Here is a 22,388-nt window from a genome sequence, read left to right on the forward strand (position 1 = left end):
TGATGCTGCCACCCCTAATAACAACAATATTCTGTGCATTAGCTAATATTGCAGTAGAGCAAATGTGTTCACAAAGTACAGTTCTGCAGGATGCTTGCCTGTGATATCATAGAACTGTAGAGTTGGAAGAGACCCCAAGGGTCATCTAGTCCAACCCCCTGCAATGCATTACTCTTCTAACTTGGAAATGCCATTTCACATCCTAATCTTCAAAACTGCTAAGGTTTGCCAACACTAACAGATATGTAGAATGGAAAACTTACAGGGAATTGTTGTTGTTGTTTTCCTTTTCCTCTTTCACATACTAATGTAATTCTAAACACCAGTATGTGGGATAAGAGTTATATGGCATTAATAACTTATCTTCTGCATTCACAGACCAGTTGATAATCAAAGCGTAAGAACCAAGGTTTGCCATAATTTGCAGAAACCCATGGTCAGTTTGTCCCCGAGCAATAGATAAGTCTATTTCAGTCTACCACCAGTGGTTCATAAAACCTGCAAGCTTTTCAAATGAGGAATACAGTGGTACCTCAGGTTACAGATGCTTCAGGTTACAGATTCCGCTAACCCAGAAATAGTACCTCGGGTTAAGAACTTTGCTTCAGGATGAGAACAGAAATCGTGTGGTGGTGGTGCAGCGGCAGCAGGAGGCCCCATTAGCTAAAGTAGTACCTCAGGTTAAGAATAGTTTCAGGTTAAGAACAGACCTCCAGAACAAATTATGTTCTTAACCCGAGGTACCACTGTACTGAAAAACAGGCACAACAGCTATATCCTTCTCTGATGCCACTCTGAAAACTAACTAAAAACAGAGGTGGTGCTTCAGAGCAACTCATGAATAATTCACTGTGTGCATGAGCAACATTACAATTATGTAATATTTATTTACCCCTAATTCTGTGAGGGGTTTTTAAAAAACAAAATCAACGCACACACCCTTGCCCATCACAAATTAACAATGTACTTTTCTGTGAAGTAGATAACTAATTTATATTCCTCATTTAAAATAAATAAATCTTGATTTAAAGTCACCCGTATGGGTTTCATTCTACTCATTTCAGGTGATTTTTGGATTGTTTCCAAAAGTAGCAACAGCTCCATAGGCTACCTTTGTGATGCACGTTTAGCTCCTCTACAGCTGCTGTACTTGCAACTCTGAAACTCTGGCAATATAAAAAGAAGAAAAAGTGAGAGAGCTCCATGCAAAGCGAGCTTTCAAACCGACCCTTCTGCCTGCCGCGAATGCAGTTCTGAATTAATCCTACTCATTAACCGCTTTTAATACTGCAGCTGTTTCGACTTTCTCTGAGGAAGCTTCTTCAAAGTCCCTTTAAGCTGGTGACTGCCTTCTAAATTCCATCTTGCACCTCCGTGCACCAATAAATCCCCTTATATTCTCGCCTTACTTACAAGGATATATCCTTACAAAAAACAACAAAAGTTGGTGGCAGCAGTCTCATTTCAAGGGCGAGCCCAGCAGCTCTTCCTCCAAGCAGGCGACAAGGGAAACTTTGGCACGAAAGGGGGCAGCAAGCAGCCGACTTTGCCTCGCTTGCTGGCTCGCTCCGACCTTCTCTCCAGGCAGCAGGTGGGATCTTGGGGGGAGCCTGGGCGTGTCCCCGGCTGGGCTGCCTTCTGAAAACCCGCCCGCCTCTTGGGCACTCGAGGCCAGCAGCCCCAGCGCCGCGCAGCCCACTTGGACTTGCCAACGCGACGCGCTGACCTTTGCCCATCGCGGTCTCTCCGGCGTCAGCACCATGGACAGCGACTTTCTGCCTTCCCTCGAGGCGGCTGCCTTTCTGCGACTCTGGCAGCGCTTCGACGCCGACGGTGAGTGCGCCCGGGAGAGGCTCTTTCCACCCCGGGAGTTAAATAGGGAAGGGACGGAGCGCGCCTAGAAAAGGCGGTAGGCATGGGCGCTAGCTGGGGTGTTTCTTTGTCCAAGTTTTCTCTTTGTTTTTGCTTTTCCAAGTTGTACGTCCCAATTCGATTTTCGACTAGACATATGCTTGTATTCCCCTGATCTCAGAGTGTCTTGTGTTCATGGGTGTGCAGAGGACATTAGGGTGGTTGGTGGGTCTGATTAAAGCCATTTAATTGAGAAGCAAGGCTAATTACAGATCCTCGTGGACCTCGATCAGCTGACGTTTTTCACCTATTATTGATTTTAGTATGCTGTATTATATTACTGTTGTTAGCCGCTCTGAGCCCGGCTTCGGCTGGGGAGGGCAGGATATAAATATATTATTATTATTATTATTATTATTATTATTATTATTATTATTATTATTAATAATAATTTGCTGGTTAAAAGAAACACTGCTGTGTTTCAATACCGATGTTAACCCTGAGGAACTTACTGTTCTTGTTTTACACCATCAGTGTGCATGGTGTTGAGTAGCATAAGCAAAAAGACAGGTCCCTTCTCCAAGGAGCTTACGCTGTCAACCAGTCTTGTAAATTAGACCCCCAAAGTTACTAGCATGCAAAAAATAATCATAAAATACCAGCCTACTTAGGCTGGCAAAGGAGGAATGCAGAATCCCACTCTGCTTCCAGCTGTCTGCTTGATTTCTATGCTGGAGACTGAGAAAGTGGGGAGACCTCTGCACTACTCCCCTCACTTGCCTGCCTGCTGTTGTTTGCCATTTATGCTTTCCAAGGCTGATCCAAGTTTGATTTAAATGGTTCTTCTTCATTAAACATCACACTAAAACAACATATCCCAAAATGTCTTAATACATTATTGTAACCCTAGATTGTGTACAACCTGGAACATGATGGACTGGGTATAAATAAATTATTATTGTTGTTATTGTTGTTTTTATTTAGATGTATTTATTGTATTTTTAAATAAACATGTTAATTCTCTGATTAGTGCATTTATACATGCATGAACACTTTATTCCTCTTTCGTGTACTTCAAAATGTATTGCAGTCTAAAGTTATAGGCCTGCTCTGGCATATGCAGCCTGGCACCTTGTACCTATGTTTTCCAACCTTTGTATCAATACAATTCTTGGCTATCTGATTAATTTCAAAGGAGGCTGAAACAAGAGAAGCTCTTGGTGGATTTTGGACAAAGTTTCATATCTCTTATTTATTAGAAGAAGAGGAATATTTAAACTTAGAAAGCTGGAATAAAGTAACTGCATGTTTAAGCAATCTATCAAAGTAAAAAACAAACATTCACATTTTCTTTATGTGTGTGTGTCAGTTTGGCTAAATGTTTGAGTTGTTACTAGATTTATGAAATGTTTATGTTGCAAGTTAATGGTACAATATTCAGTAATATGTTTTTAATCGGTTTTAGACAACGGTTACATAGAAGGGAAAGAGCTTGATAATTTTTTCCATCATCTGCTGAAGACACTGGACAGTGAAGTAAGTACTGTGTCTTATATTCTGCATGTAAATATAACCATGAGCATATGCAGAAGTTTTCTGCAAATTGGTGTTGAACATAGATCCAAAAACTGGGGTTCCTTGTTGCAGGGCACTTTCAGGAAGATGAGAATTCTGCCACTCAGCTGTTTGGTAGGGGGAGGAGAAACATGGATTGTCCACAACATACATTTAAATCGCATGGCTTCTTCCAGCACCAAATTTAGGGCAGTGCAGGAGGTTTCCCTGCACAGGGTTTTGAGCTGAGGGGGCGCAAAACTGAGAAGATCTATAATTGAAAAGATCCATTTGGTGGTGCCAAATTTTAGCCTTGCTCACCGTATTACTAAAGATTACCAAAGTCTGCCCATAGTTCTCCCAAAGAATTGTGGGGGAACCATCATAGATTTACAACGCCCTTAACATACTACAGTTTCCAGGATTCTTTGAGGGAAGCCATACACTTTAAATGTATGGTGTGTGTGACCCACCTCTCTCCTTCCTGTCCAACACCTGATGAGACATATAAGACACATACAATGTGGTATTGTGGTTAGAGCATTGGACTAGTACCTGGGAGTTGAAATATCCACTCAGCCATGAAGCTTGCTGGGTGACCCTGGGCCAGTCACCAACTCTCAACTTAACCTTCGTATTGTGAAGGCAATATGGAGAAAGGGAGACTCATGCTGTATGCCTTGAGCTCCTTGGGGAAAAGTTGAATATTTTGTATAAATGCAAGATGCAGTAATAAATAAATTCTACCCAGAGAGAGAGAAAGAGAACTCCCCATGCATGGCACTGGCAATGCTGTCCATACTGTTTTAGACCAAGCCAAGAGTGTGTAACCATATTTCTCTCCCCATCTACTTTATTTTTCTTAGTAACAACATTCTAAAGTAAATAACGTTCTTTGTTTGAGAGTTCTGCTCAGGTTCCTTTTGCAACAGGTGTGGCAACGTTCTTATCGCTGTTTGTGTTCTGAGTCCCTCTGCACTGGCCACCCACTCACTGGTCATAATTTTGGCATGAAGCAAATGCTAGGCTACTGACAAAAAAACACATTTAGATTAATGAAGGTGAGTCAAGAGGTTTGCATACACATTAATCTGGATGAAGGGAGTTAGGGCAGCAGGTGTCTTTTGCTTATTCAAAACATTGCTGATTAGTTTTGCAGATGCAAAATTCTGCTTTCCAAAATCAATTAACATGGGTCTTTCTCCAGAGGTAATTGACACTTGCTTAGGAAAATGGATCTGCTTGTAAACAGCTGTAAAATGAATGGTAGAATCAACAGCACAGTCAATTATTTGCATGTCCTGTTCTTTGCAGTTCTGTTTCATTTCCCCTGACATATTGCCCCTTTATTTTTGATTGCCACTAGCAAAAAGCCATGCTCTCAACTTGTGCTTACTTTCTTCTGTCTATTATATGACTATCTGCAGTTGCCATAAACCACCAAAAAGGGAAATGAGTTCTGATTACTGTGATTTTGTTTTTGTGATCAGATATCCTGCGTTCATAAAACCTTAACTCTTTGGATTCTCCTTTTACTATCCAAGGAAAAATCATGAGAGAGAAGTAAGTTAAAGGGAGATGGGAAAGACCCCTGGATGATTAGAAATTATTTCTGAACTGCAATTGTGTGACCTTAGAATGACTGGTAATAGGTTTAGTACCTCCAATGAGGGGAAGTGGCCTCAAATTACTCATAGCAAACACTGCAAGCTGCTTCAGACATTATTTCCCTCTATGTTGAGTTGCTGGTATTCTTCTTAAAGGGGAGGATGCATTTCATAATATATGAACAACAGGTGGTTCTCTACATCTTAATGGGTTTCTGCTGTTTCAGTAACAAAGCCCTGCTTTCTTAAACACTTCCCTACCAAACACTTGGAAGAGGGAAAGGAAAGGAAGTCAGACTGCAAGGGCAGAGTACATCATTTGTTTCTCATCTCTTGGACTGAGTGGAAGGTGTGAAAGATTCCCTTCCCCTGGCTGCTAGCCATGAGGGTTATGCCCTGCCTTCACAGTCAGGAACGCTTCCAAATACCAGTTGCTGGAAACCAAAGGAAGGGAGAATGCTCTGGTGGTTGGGTCCTGCTTGCAGCTTTCTGACAGGCCACTTTAAGAACAGGATGCTGGACTAAGATGGGCCATTGGTCGGATCCAGGTGCCTCTTCTTACATTGTTATATTTGTGTTGTTCCCCTCCCCTCAAACATCAGGCACCATGAAGGTTAAAGGGCAGGGTGAATAGGGCAGGCTTGTGTTTGTGGGAAGTAAGATCCTGCAGGGGACAAGGTAGCCCCCCAGGGTAGGAGCAGGGAACTGTTTCAGCCTAAGGACTGCCTGTCCCCCTGGGCAAGCTTGCAGAGGTCACAGGTCAGTGGTGGAGCCAGGGGCAAGTGGGCAAAGCAAGATTGTAGACTGTCCTCTTTGTACCGTCCGTGCAAAACTCAGAGGTTACCCTTACAAACAGCTTCATCCAGCCAAACAAGAGGCATTGTCACAATTCAAGGACACATCCTGGCCCAGCAATTGCTCTTGAGAAGGACAGAGGGCAGGACCAGTGAGGGGCATGGCCTGGGGAATGTCCTGTGAGTAGGTAGGCTGGCTAAAGAAGCCAGGGGACACATTCAGCCCCTGATCCTAAGGTTGCCTCTGCCTCTCCTAGGCCTCTTGAAAAGCCAATGTTGGCATTTGCAGGCGAGACATGACTGGCATCTCGGGGATAAAGCATCCCTCCTTCTTGCTTGCTCACTGATCTTCACCCAAGTGCGACCCTGTGACCCTGTCTTGGTGCTTCTTCTGCCACACCTCTTGTGTGGACCACTTCTGCCTTTCCATGTCCTTGATGTCCTGCAGAGTTCTGTAGTATAGACTCTAACAATGTTGTAATTCTGTAAGAGCAGCAAGTTGGAGGCTGGAAGAGCATCTCCCAGTGGGGATTGTTTTACAGTGACTTATTGAGTTACGAATTTGTCATACCGTGTTGGTGTGCGTCAGAATGAGACGATCCTGCTTACCAAGCAACCTAACTAAGTTGTTGTCAAGAATAACCATTTCTACTTATATGCTTTGAAGATTAAAAGTGTCGGGCGAAATAAAATGAATAGTTATTATGCACTCCGAAAGTTGTCTCTGCTTGAATAGCAAACTGTTCCATAATTATTGTTTTTAACCTCTGTGCACCCTGTTGTTATTTCTCCCTAATGGCCACTGTAGTCTCTAGCACTATGTTTCCCCTGCCTCTCTTTCATCTACTCTGAAGCATTCTCAACTAATGCTAAAGGCAAGAAAAGGAACCCCAGCTGGGAGAACAAAAGACTGACCGAATTCAGTGGGCATGCAAAATGGGAAAGGGGTGGAATGAATGAGGAAATGGAGGAGTCTGTGTTTGTTTTCATTTCTGGCTGCCCTACAGTGGTGACCATTTTGTGTGTGTGTGTTCAAATGGAGATCTATGGGGTTTGTGCATAGCTTCAGACTTTTTAAAGGAACAGCTATATTGGCTACTGGAAGTCTCCTCTTTAAAAATATTTGTCCAGCTGGAAGTTCAGCCAGCAAACTTCCATTATATCTCCTTCAGGGTGGCTGAGGGTGACAGTTTGAAATGGTGTGCTTGTGTCAAAATAGCTGCATTTCCCTCTAACAGACCTGGAAGTTAGGCTCAATCTTTTCCTGGTTACTGTTTCCATGTATTTTAAATGGAAATGGCATTGAAATCCATCCTCTGAGCATAATGAAGAATGGCTTCACAAACTTAACTCACAATCCAGCAGGATTGCTGGTAAAGTTAGCAACTTAATTTCATATTTAATGGAGAAATAATTAAACAATCTCTTAATAATTAATCTCTTTGCTGATATCACATTAAAATGAGAGCCCATAAATAAGGACAGAACACTGAAACCCCAAGGAGAAGTTCTTGGTTGGCCATATATATGTTCTACTTAAAATACAGGAGCAAATCTTACATTTGTTACTAGCTGATGGAATACACGTGGCATTGTGGGAAGAAAGCTAAATTTAAAAGATCAAGATGACTATACAAAGGAAGGTCTATTTGAATATGTACTATTCTATTCTCACTTTTATTTTACTTTTTTGGTGGTTTTTAAATTGGTCTTAAACTTCTGTTACAGTCTCACATTGGAAATTTTTTAACTATAATAACATGCGGTATTCTTTTAAAAAGATACTAGGGAAACCAAGCTTGCCCTTTTTCTTTTTCTTTTAACCCCCCCCCCCCCCTGGTATATTGTTCAGTTGTATGCAAGATTATTTTAATGACGTCTTCAAAGAATTTAAAGCAGACAATATCTTTTTATATGGGATTAAAATATCTTGGAAGTGTCATGAAGTTTAATTAACCTGGCTCCCATAGAATTAACTTTTGGAGCAGAGGCAGAGCTCAGGGATATTTAACACTTGAAGTCTGATATTCTTCTGACTGGCTTTAAAGGCTACTCATAATGTATTAAAGCTTGTAGAAATAAGGCCATCTTATTTCTACAAGCTGTCATCGGCTTCTTGGTACATAAGGAGTCCTCTTATGTACAGTGTGGAACACTGTGAAATTGTTGTTTTGGCTGCCTGGTGACATTTATTTGAGCAATTATATCCCACCCTTCTGGTGCAAAAAGTTGTTCACTGTTTCAGGCAGAGATCCCTAGCTGTACCTGCAAGGTGAGTTGGTCATCTTACATGCAGAGGCAGCTACATATACCTACAACATCTTACTGCTCTGGGTGGATGCATATGAGCAGCGAATCCTTTTCAGGAGCAGCAGTATTGCTTTGCCTTTAGGTGCCTCCCTTTGCAACTATCACCTGGAGTGCTGTTCTATGTTTTAGCCACAATGGCCCCCAGCCAGGAGTTCGATCTGCTCTTTGAAGATTTCAGAGGCCAGGTTGATATCTTCCTTTTTTTGTCTGGTCCTGAACCTTTCATATAAACGTGTGAGCTCTTGTTACTATCTGTATGGATAGTGTGAGTGTCTAGTTTGGTCACGAAGTGGCACTGCACTTAATTTATATCTAGGTATGGTCAGGACATTTCCTGCCACTATTCTATTCTTGTCTAAATAAAGTTATTGTCTTGTTGTTCACCAGAGCCTTCCATGACACCAACTGCTCCCAATCTTAGCTAAGCTAACTGCAATATAGGTCAATGTGTCTAGCTGCCATGACTTTTCTTTTCTTCTGATAATCTTTTTCCTTTCTCACATTTATATTCTGCCTTTCTTCCATCATGGAACCCAAGATGGCATACATGTGGCTTCCAAGAAGTCTCTCATCCAGGCACTGATCAGACCCACTCCTGCTTAATGTTAGTTAGGTGGTGGCTTCATGTGCTCTTGGACTATTGTCATTTTGGTAAGGAACAAGTCGCTTCTGATAATGTATGTGTGTGCGTGCACATCACTTCCAAAGCTGACTTCAAGGCAGGGTGTTAGGAAACCAGAACAAAATGGCTCTTGCTGCAGGCTCCCCTCCTTTCAGCCTAAAGGAAACATTCGCTGCAGGTCATGCATGGCTGGTCTTAAAAGAGACAGGAGAGAACACATTGTACTCAGGGAAATTGGTTTTATCCTTAACCTGTTGCTTTTCATATCACAGAGCCCCGTAACAGAAGAAAAGGTGCAGAGGGTGAAAAAACGATTTATGTCAGCCTACGATGTGACTGCAGATGGACGCCTACAAATACAAGAGGTACCTAGCTTCCTTTTATTTTGCAGTGTTAGAAAATAGAAGACAGGCAACTGAGGAATAAGAATTGCACTCTTACAAAGAGTGGGTTCACCGGTTCGTTCAGATAATGTAGTATTGGAACTTTTTGTCCAAATGTCCTTTTGTCAAAAGCATCTGTCAGGATTTTGCTGCTAGATTTTGTAGTTTTGCTCTGCTCTGCCCTGCTTCTGTCCTTGTGGTATAGCAATTAATTCCGAATAACAATAACATTGATGATGATGATGATCATGATGATGATGATGATGAAAATAACTGCATAGAGAACAGTTTGAGAAATGTAACCTTTTCCCCCTGCCCCCCCCCCAACTTTAGCTTGCAAGTATACTCTTGTCGGAGGATGAGAACTTCCTGCTTCTTTTCCGAAGAGAAACACCTTTGGACAACAGCGTGGAATTCATGCGGGTGGGTGTAATTTCCTGCTGTCTGTTTCCATTTTTCAAAGTATTTGCATACTTTTAGTTGGTATATTGGCCACATGCTGAGGCTCACATTTGTTTAACCTTGGGGTAGCTAACATGTAGCCCTCCAGAATTTATTGGACTCCAATTCCTAGCAGCCCCAGAAGCCAGCATAGCCAATGACCAGCGCTGATGAGAGTTGTAGTCCAGTGATTTGGGGAAGGCCATAGCTTCCCTACACTTGGTTTAAACCCAGGTCTTTCCCAATCAAGTACAAAGCATGAGATGGAGGATCAGATTCTGGGAGCCCAAGAAAAGGCTCCAGGAAGCGTAACCTGGTACTTTGCTCCTTGTACCTATCACTTCCTTGGCTCTGCATTCCACCCAAGCAGTGCTTTCCCCAGTTACACTCACTTCCAATATTAGAATTTGGTCCAGGAAAGAGCTCTGGAGGTGATAGAGAGCAAGGAAGTAAGTGAGGGAGAGGTGTAGGGCAGGTTCAGAATCCTCCCATACACCTACACCTTTGCTCTCAAAAGTAGACCCGTCTTCTCCTGCTTTATCTCTAGTTTGCCCCCTCCATCACATATATGTTGAGCCTCATCATCCTTCTCCGTTGTGAAGCACGATGGCCTAGTTTGCATGATGCGGAACTTATCAGCCATCAGTGTGCAGCTTTTGGCCACAGATGGTCTGTGGGGATCTTTTGCACAGCTGTTTATTAAATTCAAGAATAATATTATCAGCTTTCATTACATAACACAAGCTGTAAAGTGTTGTGTGCCTTTGAACTTTGGAACCTGAGAAATGAGATTATGAGGCTTGACGCTTAAAAGAATATACCTACTACGTTAATGTTTCAAGTCACCATATAAACATCTAGCTAACAACTCTCATTCTTCTTCCGAGATCACTCTCTGTCTTTTCAGTCCAATATAAAACATGGGATTGACACTGAAGGAGGGCCATTCTGGAGTCCTGGCAAGAATGGGTCTATTGTGAGCACTAGACCAAACTGTACATTACTCACGAGATCTCTGAGGAATCTCCTGATTCTTTTTTAAGCAATACTTAAAAATGAGGTGGAAACGTCAACTGGTCCAAAATGCAGTGGCCAGATTACTGGCTGGGATTACATTTAGAATTCACACAAACCCTGTTTTGGCTGCCAGTTTGCTTCTGGGCCATAATCAAGGTGTTCAAATTAGTTTTTAAAATCCTAAATGGCCCAGGCCCCAAATATGACTCACAGCTTCCTTCCCTACAGATTTTCTCAGGTCTTACAATCAGCAGAGAGGGCCTTTTTGGGAGTTCCACTGCCCTCAGAAATTCACAGTGGTGGCCCAGGAGAGGACATTCTCTGTGGTGGCCTCTAAAGTGTGGAATTCCCACCCCACAGAAGTGTGTTGAACACTTTCATTCTGTCACTTTCCTCAAATGCTGAAGATGCACCTTTTTCTATCCTGCCATTTGACATCTGAGATGTATACTTTAGGACCCAGCCTATTATCCTGACTGTACTTTGTTTTAACTGTTTTAATATTATATTTTTAATTGTTATAACCCACACTGGAGCTTCATAGTGAAGGGGCAGCAAAAAAATTAATAAATTGGAACAACACCACAGAGGAAATACTCAGCTTCTGTAATTTTGTAACTGAGGCATTGAGTTGTTTATATTGCCCTATCCAAGGTGTATACAATCAATCAGCTCCAGGTGGGTACCATCAAGTGCACTGGGAATTTTTTTTTACAAAATAAAATCTCTTCTAATCTGGGCCTAGTGTTTCAATCTAAAAATACCATCTAATGTCAACTACCACCTTAGGATGACTAAGAACAAGGGGATACAAATAGGAATACAAATAGCCACTTAGTCCCTTAATTGGCTGTGTTGTTTACATAACAAATAATGAATCTGAATATGCAGCCATGGTAACATCATGTCCAGGTTAAGGATGAAAATTGATTTAAGTCTGTTTACACACTTCTTTTAGATGGAACTTGTCAGTGACACATAAGGTTTTTTCCAGGTTTCAAAACCCTTGTTTTCTAAATATTTTGGAAAGAAACAAAATGTTAGTTAATGATTCCACGATGTCAATGCTGAGATGAGCCATTCAAGGTCGCCATATGTCCTCTTTTTCCAGGGCACGTCCTCTTTTTCGTGGATAGAGTCATCATAGCGATCCATGGTTAAAAGTAGAAGTTGGCAAATGTGCCCTCTTTTTTTGCTCTTCAAAATATGGCAGCCCTAGATGTGCACGCATGCATGTGTACACGTCAAACAGTTTATTTTAGAGATGGTGGGGGTAATAGCCAAGATCTAGAGAACAAGCTAAATAAATGCTCAGTCTTAGAAAAGCAAATCAGTAATTCCACCTGCCTGCGTATTTTTGAATCTGACCTGCTGCTAGATAGCTCCAAATGAGTCTGGCATGTTCATCTACTAGGAGACTCAGCACAGCCTGAAGGAACATGAGCACAGAAGAATCTCCTTCCCAAACTATCTGATTCATGAGCAATGGGCCTGGTGTGATGGTGGCTACTTTCCATCTGATACTGTAGAGCAGCCCTTTCTTTCTGCGGTGGCTCCCTGTGACTGAAGTACAAGGGAGAGCGGGCATACAATTGCCACCCAGTGAGCCCACTGAAGGGCTGCAACAGACTCCCATCGTCTGAAATCCTTCCCATGTTGGTTGCAACCCTTATGAAAAATATAATCACTTATCCAAACTCCCGCTATCCAAACATTTGCTATGTTCTATAGTACTTCATAAATGAGACTGAGATATAGTTACGTATTGAACATCTATTTGAAGATGATAACTGTTCACTCATTTCCCCCCTTTAGATCTGGCGCCAATATGATGTTGATAGCAGTGGTTTTATTTCAGCTGCCAAACTCAGAGTAAGTTCTCTAGGAAGTCTTTATCCAGATGCCTTCTTTACTCAATATGTATATTTTGATCGTATATAAAACGTATTAAGTGCATTCAAGCAACTGCCTTAGTTTTTGTGAAGTGTCTGATGAAACAGGCCTTGATTCCTTTATATTATTCCTAGTATGAATCTGAAACAGTAAAAACTACTTCTCTCCTTTCCTGACAAAGAACTTCCTGCAAGATCTTTTCCGGCAGCATGGAAAAACCATTTCTAAGGCAAAGCTGCAAGAATACACAGAAACCATGGTAAGCAGAGTGCATATTATCAAATACTTACGTTATTATAGAAATTCTCAGAAATTCTAGATAACCAATATGGTAGTTGCACAAGATGGACCAACGTTGCAAAGGATGGTCAGGGGATATCTAAGGGGTGGTGGAAAGAAGGAGAGAGCACTTGTGGCGATCACACAAGGCCCCCAGACGTTTCACGGTCTATTGACCCTGTGCCACCACTGCGGTTGCTTTCTTCGCTGCCACCACCCCGCTTCTCACGGGGAGACACGGAGTCCAGACGGTTGTTAACATAAACAAATAATCAAGTTTATTTTTAAGTGCAGGAATAAGGGTATGGTTTCGGTTTATTTGACTCTTGTCAGTTTCTTAAATCTTAGTTCCTAACAACTTCAAACTGAATTATTCCCAACTATCTATCTAACTCCCTAACAATTCCTCTCACTCTCTCACAATACAACTCAACCAACCCACTGCCTATTCCACCCTCTTCCTTCTCCAACACCCAAGCCTCAACTCCCAACTGACAAACCTCAACTGTCAACTCCCAGACCTCAACTGTCTTTTCAAAACCTCCCATTCTATCTTTTACTCCCCCCTCGCATTCTCACAGGCCAATCGCATCACACCCATTTTTAACTCTTTCCTTGACGCATCCTAGGGGCAAACACCACAGCACTGTTGCTTCATCCTGGGATGGGGACCCTCTTGGCCAGCTAGGGAGTCCAATTAGGCCAATGTGGCCATTGTCCCTGAAGCCTGTCATCCCAGCCTTGAGCTGCTGTCAATGGTAGTTGGAAGTTATCTCCTTTGTGCTCAGAAGTCATCTGGCACCAACTACCAGTATTTATTCCCTATTCTATTTTATGATGACTTGTGTTTTGCTTTTGAATAAGCAATTGGACTGTACCTCAGAATAACATCTTGCTCGGGGAAAAGGGATTCTGTCTTCCGGATTATGAGACGGGGAAAGAAAAGCAGAAAAATAAGCAAAGATTAAATCACAGCAAAAGAACTGAGAGCAGTTATCATGAAACTATTGCGGTGTGTACTGCTCCCATATTTCACACCAACCCACAGGCCCAATCTGACTGAGATTTAGTGTGGCTTTTTTCTCTCATATGCATTGTTCTTGGCCTATGTAGTTGCTTTCAGCCTGGACTTAGCATGATCTCCATCACAAGCACAGACTACAATTTCATGGATCCCCCAAAAAACTATTTTAAAAAATAAACTGCATTATGATCAAGATGGAACCCATTATAACCTATTTAGGCTAGACTGAAAACTTATACTTTACAAGAATATTTGTGATATACACAAGAAGGATTTGAACAGGCACTAAATCTTTTCTATCCACGCCCAGACAACTGATTTGTGGATACCATCTGCTGAGTTACTGCATATGTTAACATTGTAATCTTGCAGCAACCTGGCTGATTTCAGTAGGCTTTGAATCAGGTATTTGTGAGTTCCTTTTATTTCTTGTGTCTTTCAATAAGTTGTTCCAGTACCTATTGGTCCACAGGAGAGTTGGTTTCAGATAGGGCTCATTCCCCAGAGATGTACTGTTTTTAAGGAAGAGCCATTGAGGCACTTCATGCAAATGGGAAGCAGCTGTTACACAAGCTTGACCTTATATTGCAAAATTGACCTTGTCAAGTGGCCTCCTCAAGTATACATTGCACAAGAGGGATGACAAGGGAAGGAATCCTACCACAAAGGTCCCAAAGAGGTGACAAGCAATTATCCTTCAATACCTGTTGAAACTCTCTTACGAGAGGATGAATTCTAGAGGGCAAGTGTGTTTCTGAGCACATTGTTCAGTTTAAGTGGTATCAAAAGCTGAAGGAGAAGAGAAGACCATGTTGTTCCAGGAGTGATCATCAGCTAAGGAAAAGGTTTGGTAAATGAACAACAAGTGCCTTGCCATTAGCATTCATCTGTCATGTCCCCTTTAGTTCTATCTTTAATCATGCAACTAGGGAAGAAGTAAACCTACTTTAAAATTATTCTTATTATTCTTATTCTTAAGTGTCCTGCCCTTCATCCATAGATCATCATAGATTTTGCAACATTAAAATACAACATAAAAAGACTATACTTTTAGGGATCATTTCTATAGTGCTTAAAATACAACATAAGAACACAAAAACCATAAAAAACCATAAACCAATAACACCACCCCATCCCATTCCCACTCCCACCCCCAACACATTTAAAAGGTTATAGGGTGTTATCACTCAAAACCACTCAGAAATGTATCCAGTTCACTTTGTGGAAACTTAGCTCTGTTGACTGTCTCTGTGTCCCTTATTGTATCCCAGTGTGCCCTGTATCAGTGTAACCCTTTTTAATTTCTAAGTTCAAATGCTACTTCCTTACATCTGACTTCCAGATTTTAGAAGTGTTTTTAATGTTCCCCAAACGCATTCGGATACATTAGAGCATACAGACGTTATTAAATCACCTGTATGTTTTTAAATTCTGCAGTTCACAAAGCTGCATCTTGTCAATGCCATATGCAAGGCAAGCTCATTACTGGTTTATTCATCAGCAAATCACATTACCTAGCCTGCCAAAATTATCACATCCTGGCTAAGGCTATTGTTATTCATTGGCTAGAGTAGGAGGTCATGATAATATCAGACAAGCTGTCAGTGCTGGGCTTTCATTTGCACCACACAATATGCTTCCACTGAATAAAACAGCATCTAGTTTGTCTACAGAATCACAGATAGTTTAAGGCATATGATAAATCCATGTGCTATGTTTCCATGGAGGTTTTGTTTGGATTAACTCCGTGCTTCCTATGTCTTCCTTCCCTTGCTGTCTCCACATCTGTCCAAATGTTTGTTGATTACGCTTGTTATTGGATATATTGGGTTCCAGGCATGCAAAACAGGTTCTGGAGATGAGCCTCGATTCAAATTAAACCATCCCTTTGTTTTTTGTAGCCAAGCTCTCGCCACAGTTGTATGGGAAAATACTATGAGCAGTAAGTTCCCACGACACTAGCAAAAAAACGAAACTTGTGAAAAGTTATGGAATGTGTCGGGAAGGGGTAGGGGAGAAAGCATCCTGCTCATATTAGGCTGGCTTGGAGGTGAATCTAAACCATAGTTTAGTGTTATGAGAATGAGTCTTGCTTCCCCTAGACTTGTACACTCCATCCTCTCCCTTGTCCTTCAGCATGACTTTTCCAGTGGGAAGTTCAGGATATTTTACCTCCATTGTAGCTTAACTACAGCTTTCTGTGTCCAGGGGTAGACTTTGGTCTTTCAAATTTCAGGGGTGGGGAAAAGGAGAGAGAGCTGTTGCTTGATCCTGGGATGGGGAACCTCTTGGCCAGATAGAGGGTCCAATCTGGGCAATGAGGCTTTGTAAACTATGGTTTGAAGGGAGCTCAGTGAAGGTTAACCACAGTTGACACAGCAGAGGCAGATTTAGGGCAGTTCAACCAGTTCTGTCGCACTGGACCCTGAACCTAGGGTCCACCACAACTATGATGCAGTGAATTGAGCAGAACAGATGGCAAGAGTTAGGAGGGACACCAAATTTTGGCCTCACACCCTGGGAGGGTGAGATATTTCCTTATGCATCTTGAGGTGTGTGTAGACAAACACATACACAATAACATTTCCCCCTGTAGGTTTTTCAGAGCATCATCATTCCGAAAGAGGTAGCATTCATAAAAGAGAAGTTAAACACTATCCCAGTGGTGAATATTTTACAGCTAATCTATGAGATACACAGTGTAGTCATCTCCCAACACCTTAAAAAATTAAATTCAGTTTCTCAACCCTCTTTTATCATGAATTATTCAGGCTACTTTTCTCCTTTCTGAAAGTGATTGCCATTTTATAGCAACAGGGCTATAGCTGGGAAAGGACCGGGGGGAGGGGGGACTTTGAAGAGAAGTGATTCAGCCTGGAGGGGAGCAATCAAAATATAGTTCAGGGAAATCTGAATATACCGGGGAGAACCTCTTACAGTCATCAGCATGAGTGCTCTGACATTAAGAGCCTGAAATTTCCCAGCGGCAGCATGTGCTTATGGAGGGAAAGAGCATTTGTCAAACATACTCATCATGAAACTGAGTCGGATCAAACGCTCACTTATCTGTCTATCAGAAGGAAGATGGATGGTGCTCCACCATGTTTTCCAAGGACAGTTCCATAAAAATTGGGAAAGACAGAAGGAAGTTGGTAACATTCTCATGTATACATCCAACAGGCACACAATGCACTCTTTCAAAACTGTTTTGTGATCTGGCCAAATGTCCCATGATAAAATCTGAGAAGGAGAGAGGATTGCTTGTCCAGTCCTTGGCAAATCTGACATTATGCCCATCAGGGCTATGTGACTCCACAATGTGGGCAGCATCACTATGAATAGTAAAATGCCCCTGTATATTGACTCATTGTGTATGCCAGGTTTCCTATATTAATGACAGCTTCATAAAGGCTTTCTTATCTTGCTTTTTAGATGAAGCTCTTTGACAAAAATAAAGATGGACGACTGGATCTCAATGACCTAGCAAGGTAGCTTCTAATGATTCTTCAGCTTATTCAGAAAGGGAGTGTTGAATCTGTGGTAGCTTCAACAGGCAAAACTTTCCCCATTGCTGTGTCTTCCCTCTACCCTAAATGCTAAATCTGTTGAATTCCTGCCTGTCATGAGGAACCAGCACTTCTAGAATTTGTCTAGAGAGAGAAAAGGACAACCCTACTCATAATGTTACAGGCTTTTGTTTCTCAGACTGTTCATCTTTCATCTTTGTGAGATCTATCAGGCAGAAATGCCTATCTCTGTATAACTGGTATCTGAGAAAATGACCACGTGCCTCTTTCCATTTAGAATTCTGGCTCTTCAGGAAAATTTTCTCCTTCAATTTAAACTGGATGTAAGTACAGTAATTTTTAGTGCATTTAGTTACCTTTCCCCCTTTTCCCTTAAAAAAAAATCCCCAAACATTTTAAAATATTTTTTCTCCTCCATTCAGGCTTGTAGTACAGAAGAAAGGAAGAGAGATTTTGAAAAAATCTTTGCACACTATGATGTTGTAAGATGATTTTTTTTGTTTCTTTCATGGGTTTGGGATTATTGCAAGCCCTGCAAGTGTCCCTATTTTCCAGGGACAGTCCCAAGTTTACAGAAGCCACCCCGGTTTCTGATTTGGTTCCGGAATGTCACCCTTTTCTTTAGGGTGTCCCTGTTTCCATCAAAGAAATGTTGGGAGGGTATGGTAGGACACCCCTATTTTCATCAGAGAAATGTTGGAGGGATGGAGTTTTGCAAAAAAAAAAAAGGAAAACAACAAAACAACCCAAGGAGATAAGTGACTATACAACCTTTAGAAGACATCTGAAGACAGACCTGTTGTTTTTTTAAAATGTTTAATGTTTTATGATGTGTTTATATATATTGGAAGTCGCCTAGAGTGGGGGGGGCAATGCGGTCATATGGGTGGGGTATAATAATAATAATAAATAGAATAGGAAGTCCCTATGTTCATCTGAGAACTGTTGGAGGGTATGTTAATGCTGATCAAGTGGCACATCAGACTTTACAAGACTTTGCATTAGAATAGCATGCAGGGAAATCAAGTGGATTCATTTATTTCATTAAAATATATATACAGCTTGATTGTTTTTGTTTTTTAAGAAAACCTTCAAAGCAATTTACAAAGAGAATAAACAACAAATCTATTAGTAAAAACCATAAAACACAAAAACAACACAGGGCTCTTGGGGCACCGCAAGCAGGCGTGCACCCCGCTTTTCAGCAGTGGGGAGGGGCTGCTGCAGTGGCGCACTCCACCCACGGCCCCAACCCCATGGTGTGCCCTGGTGCATGCCCGGGGCACAGGTGGGGAATGATCTGCCGCTGGCACATTATTTGTGAGATGCACAAGTAGACCCGTTATAGCAGAAGTTGGGACACCTAGGATTACAGCTGTCTTGCTCTCTTCTGAATCAGAGTGTCTGAATCAGCTCTGATGACCACCTTCCTTGTAGCGTCGTTGCCATGACAAAACCTTATCAAGACAACAAGGAGCACTCAGTGGATTTTCCATATGATTTGGAATGTCCATAGGCATATAGCTTGGGAGGTTGGAGATAATATTGCCAGAAAGAGAACAGGCACCCAAGTATTCATGGATGGATGTGTTTCTAGTCTGCAAAAATGTATGATTTTTACATGTATATATTCCAGAGTAAGACAGGAGCACTTGAAGGTCCAGAAGTGGACGGATTTGTAAAAGATATGATGGAACTTGTCAAGGTGACTACTTAGTGGTTTCCATGTTTTATTTCCCATAGGTTTTGTGACAAATGTGGCTTGGTTTCAGTAGCTTAAAATCATAAGGCACCAAAACAAATAACTGACTCCAGGTCTTTTGTGGAACAATAAAGAATGAGGAACATCACTTTGTTAACTTGGGTGCCTGGGTAACCTAATGAAGTGATAAATTATGATCTTTCCTTGTGACAGATTTATGAATGTAATAGACCCAATACAGCAGCTCTGAGGTGCACACGGTTTTCCAGATACAAAAAGCTTCCTCATACTTTCATTGAACCAGGAAGTGTTCCAAATACACACACACACACACACACACACACACACACACACACACACACACGCTTTGTGTCATGTGGAGCATTTTCCATTATAGAAGAGGATGGAAAGCATGGGACCATCTAGAGCTCTGTGTCCCATAGGGCTTTGGGCATGTTCCCTTGCTGTACATACCTTGCACCATCATCGCCTCTACCCCTTCTTCCAAATCCTCCAAACTGGGCACACAAGTGAAGGACTAGTAGTATAAACTTGGCCAGATTCATGTTTATACATTTAGAGAAGACACACACAGCATCATTCTATTTAGATAGCAGACAGTGGAGTGCGGTGTCAGTATCTACCTGACTTCTTGTCAACTGAGCCGCTGCTGTTTACTGGGGCAGTGAGAAGGTCTGCGTGGTGCAAATGCACTGGCAGAGCCAGTCCGGTGCTGCTGTGTTTGCACTGTGCCAATCTCACTGCCACCTCTCTCCTCCACCTCATGTTAAGCAGAAGTGATTCAACTGTCAGGAGAGCAACTAAGTGCTGCCACTCCACCATCTGCTGCAGATCACAAATCCATTATTTCTCCTTTTCGTTTTTCTTTCTTTCCTTCTTTCAAGCTGTACTGAGGCTTCCTATTTGCTGGCTCTTCTCTTCCTTTGTCCTCTTTGTTGTTCTTTGCTGTGGAATTCTCGTTCGTGCTTGATGTTAGAAAAATAACTCCTGAGAATGGATAATTTTGTCTTTTGAAAGTAATTCTCTCTCTCTTTCCCCTCCTTCCCATTGTAGCCCAGCATTAGTGGCACTGACCTGGATAAGTTCCGCCAGATCCTGCTTCGCCATTGTGATGTGAACAAGGATGGGAAAATTCAAAAATCCGAACTCGCCTTGTGTTTGGGAATCAAAATTGCCCCATAGACCTGAATGTGCTTCTCCTGTGGCTTCCCAATTATCGTCTTTTGTGAGAGCCTGCTGGTCCTCGTAGAACATTTCCAGTGCTGTGTGAATAATCTCTGTTATGCCGAGCCTAGAAGATAGAGGCAACTCACAGTGCAGATGAGAATCTTCATTTGCAAGTCTTCAGCCCAGCAGAATACATCTAATGAACAGTAACAACACACATGCTGTTCCAAAGGAGATCTCGTCTGTGGGGTTTCTTACACATTTTTAAAACATGTTTCATATCTACAAACTACCCAGTCTGTCAGAAAGCTACCATACATGGCCATTGTACCAGGACTACTGCTATATAGCATCACACTTTGTTGTACTCTGCTCCCTATGCTATATCCCTAAAACTATTGGTTCCTTCTTGGTAGTCCATGTCTGTGACAACTGTGTAGTGTGTGATACTCACAGTATCCCCCCCTTTTTTAAGGCACAAAAGCTTGATGGTGTTGGAGGCAGTGTATTTGTAAAAGAATAAAAGCAACCGTTTAGAAATCAGAGTACAACTGGTGTGTGTATTACTTATAATATGTAACACCCTCCACTCTGATTTTAAATGGCAGGGGAGGACAAAGCTGGAAAACAGCAAAGGTTTGGCTGGACAGAAATATCCCCCCAAGTGGTGCTAATCTTGGCACCAAAGCTGATCCTGATCAAGGGGTCTCATTTCAAGGGTCCCAAGTCTTTCTGGTTTAAGATCAAGTCTCTGCTCCATCTCCTGTCCTTCTAGTGTGAACTATCTCTTTTGTGTGCTTCAACCCATAGATTGATCATTGACAATGCTCCAACTTTTTCTTTTCAAAAAAAGAAAAAAACCCAGCTCTCTTTTGTGCAAGACTTTTGAGGAATATGCTTGAATCCATCCATCCTGCTTTTCCCTACTTTAAGGCACAATAGCATATTTTGCTCTATGGCTTTGTAAATGCTAGCCGAGTCACAAACAGGTACATTTGTATGAGGGGAGCGGGTGGCGCTGAGCCTCTTGGGCTTGCCGATTGGAAGGTTGGCAGTTCAAATCCCTGCAATGGGGTGAGCCCCTGTTGTTCTCTCCCACCTTCTGCCAACCTAGCAGTTCAAAAGCACACCAGTGCAAGTAGATAAATAGGTACCACTGCGATGGAAAGGTAAATGGCGTTTCTGTGCACTCTGGCACTCATCACGGTGTCCCATTGTGCCAGAAGCGGTTTAGTCATGCTGGCCACATGACACAGAAAGCTGTCTGTGAACAAATGCTGACTCCCTCAGCTTGAAGCAAGATGAGCACCACACCCCATAGTTGCCTTTGACTGGACTTAACTGTCCAGGGGTCCTTTACCTTTAACTTTTTTTAACCTTTGCATTTCTATACAATGTAAGTCTAATATATTTTGGATAGCATCGAAGTTAGTCACATTCAGAGCAGAGCCCTTCAAATAAATCAGCTTGTTAGTTCAGTCCATTGATTCCAGTGGGTCTACACTTCTGGGTTCCAAAATAATTTGGAATTAAAGATAACTGCCTCTTCCTTTCCCCTTTTCACCACCGCTAATACTTTTTTTGCATTTTTATGTTCCCAACTCTGATGATGGCAATTGAAGTCATGCTGCTATTTGAACTTGAAAGATGGGTTTGTGTCCTGAATGTGCATACCACACATGCCTCTATGATATTTCAATATACAAGGGAGTTGTTTTATTGCAAACAAACCAGGCTTACAAGCAAATAGAATGCCAAACAGGAGACTTAAAGCAAAGGCCTCATTTGGCTCAACCAGCTATATAAGGTGCCAGTAGAGAGAATGGGAAAGATTTGGTTTTGTGGCTCTGTTCATGATGTTATTCACTGCTTCCCTCTCTATTTAACCAGCTGCAGCTTTTCTCCACCTTCCATGAGCCTTCAGTGTGAGCCAAACAGATTGGCTGCAATCCAGGTAAAATTTAAACATCGCTCACTTAAACATTGACTGGGGCTGAAATGTATTTCACCTTTTTTTGTAACCGGGCAGAATCTTTTCTCTTTTCAAAAAAAATAAAATCAGAAGAAGTGCCAGCAAAACTCCCCAGTATGGGGCACTGCCTAGAGCAGTAGCCACCAACCTGGTGGCTTCCAGATGTTGGCTGGGGCTGATAGGCGTTGGAAGCCAAGAACATCTGGAGAGAGCAGCAGGTGGGC

General features: G+C 42.0%; 1 protein-coding gene and 1 long non-coding RNA gene across 2 annotated transcripts; one reads left to right on the forward strand and one right to left on the reverse strand.

Annotated features, from left to right (window-relative positions):
* The first annotated feature begins 1,148 nt into the window (after window positions 1-1,148).
* Window positions 1,149-20,737, forward strand: SCGN (secretagogin, EF-hand calcium binding protein). Its single transcript, XM_081205835.1, has 11 exons — window positions 1,149-1,833; window positions 3,317-3,387; window positions 9,011-9,103; window positions 9,455-9,544; window positions 12,395-12,451; window positions 12,654-12,731; window positions 17,208-17,263; window positions 17,580-17,625; window positions 17,725-17,784; window positions 18,939-19,007; window positions 20,079-20,737. Exons 1-11 carry the CDS (start codon window positions 1,761-1,763, stop codon window positions 20,205-20,207), a joined length of 822 nt encoding a protein of 273 aa, XP_081061961.1. The 5' UTR covers window positions 1,149-1,760; the 3' UTR covers window positions 20,208-20,737.
* Window positions 11,422-17,200, reverse strand: LOC308593468. The gene is made up of 3 exons (XR_014010962.1): window positions 14,480-17,200; window positions 12,763-12,851; window positions 11,422-11,592 (listed from the first exon to the last, which is right to left on the reverse strand). It is a non-coding gene; the product is annotated as an uncharacterized lncRNA (long non-coding RNA).
* Window positions 20,738-22,388: the final 1,651 nt, after the last annotated feature.

Source organism: Podarcis bocagei, assembly GCF_964188305.1.
Source record: "Podarcis bocagei genome assembly, chromosome: 8".
Lineage (NCBI taxonomy): Eukaryota > Metazoa > Chordata > Lepidosauria > Squamata > Lacertidae > Podarcis > Podarcis bocagei.

What these genes read in the sequence shown, in the direction of transcription:
- SCGN (XM_081205835.1), top strand. Translation starts at nt 1,761, where the DNA reads ATGGACAGCGACTTTCTGCCTTCCCTCGAGGCGGCTGCCTTTCTGCGA. An exon ending in GACGCCTACAAATACAAGAG is followed by an intron (nt 9,104 to 9,454) that starts GTACCTAGCTTC and finishes CCCCAACTTTAG; the next exon opens with CTTGCAAGTATACTCTTGTC. An exon ending in TTTCAGCTGCCAAACTCAGA is followed by an intron (nt 12,452 to 12,653) that starts GTAAGTTCTCTA and finishes TTCCTGACAAAG; the next exon opens with AACTTCCTGCAAGATCTTTT.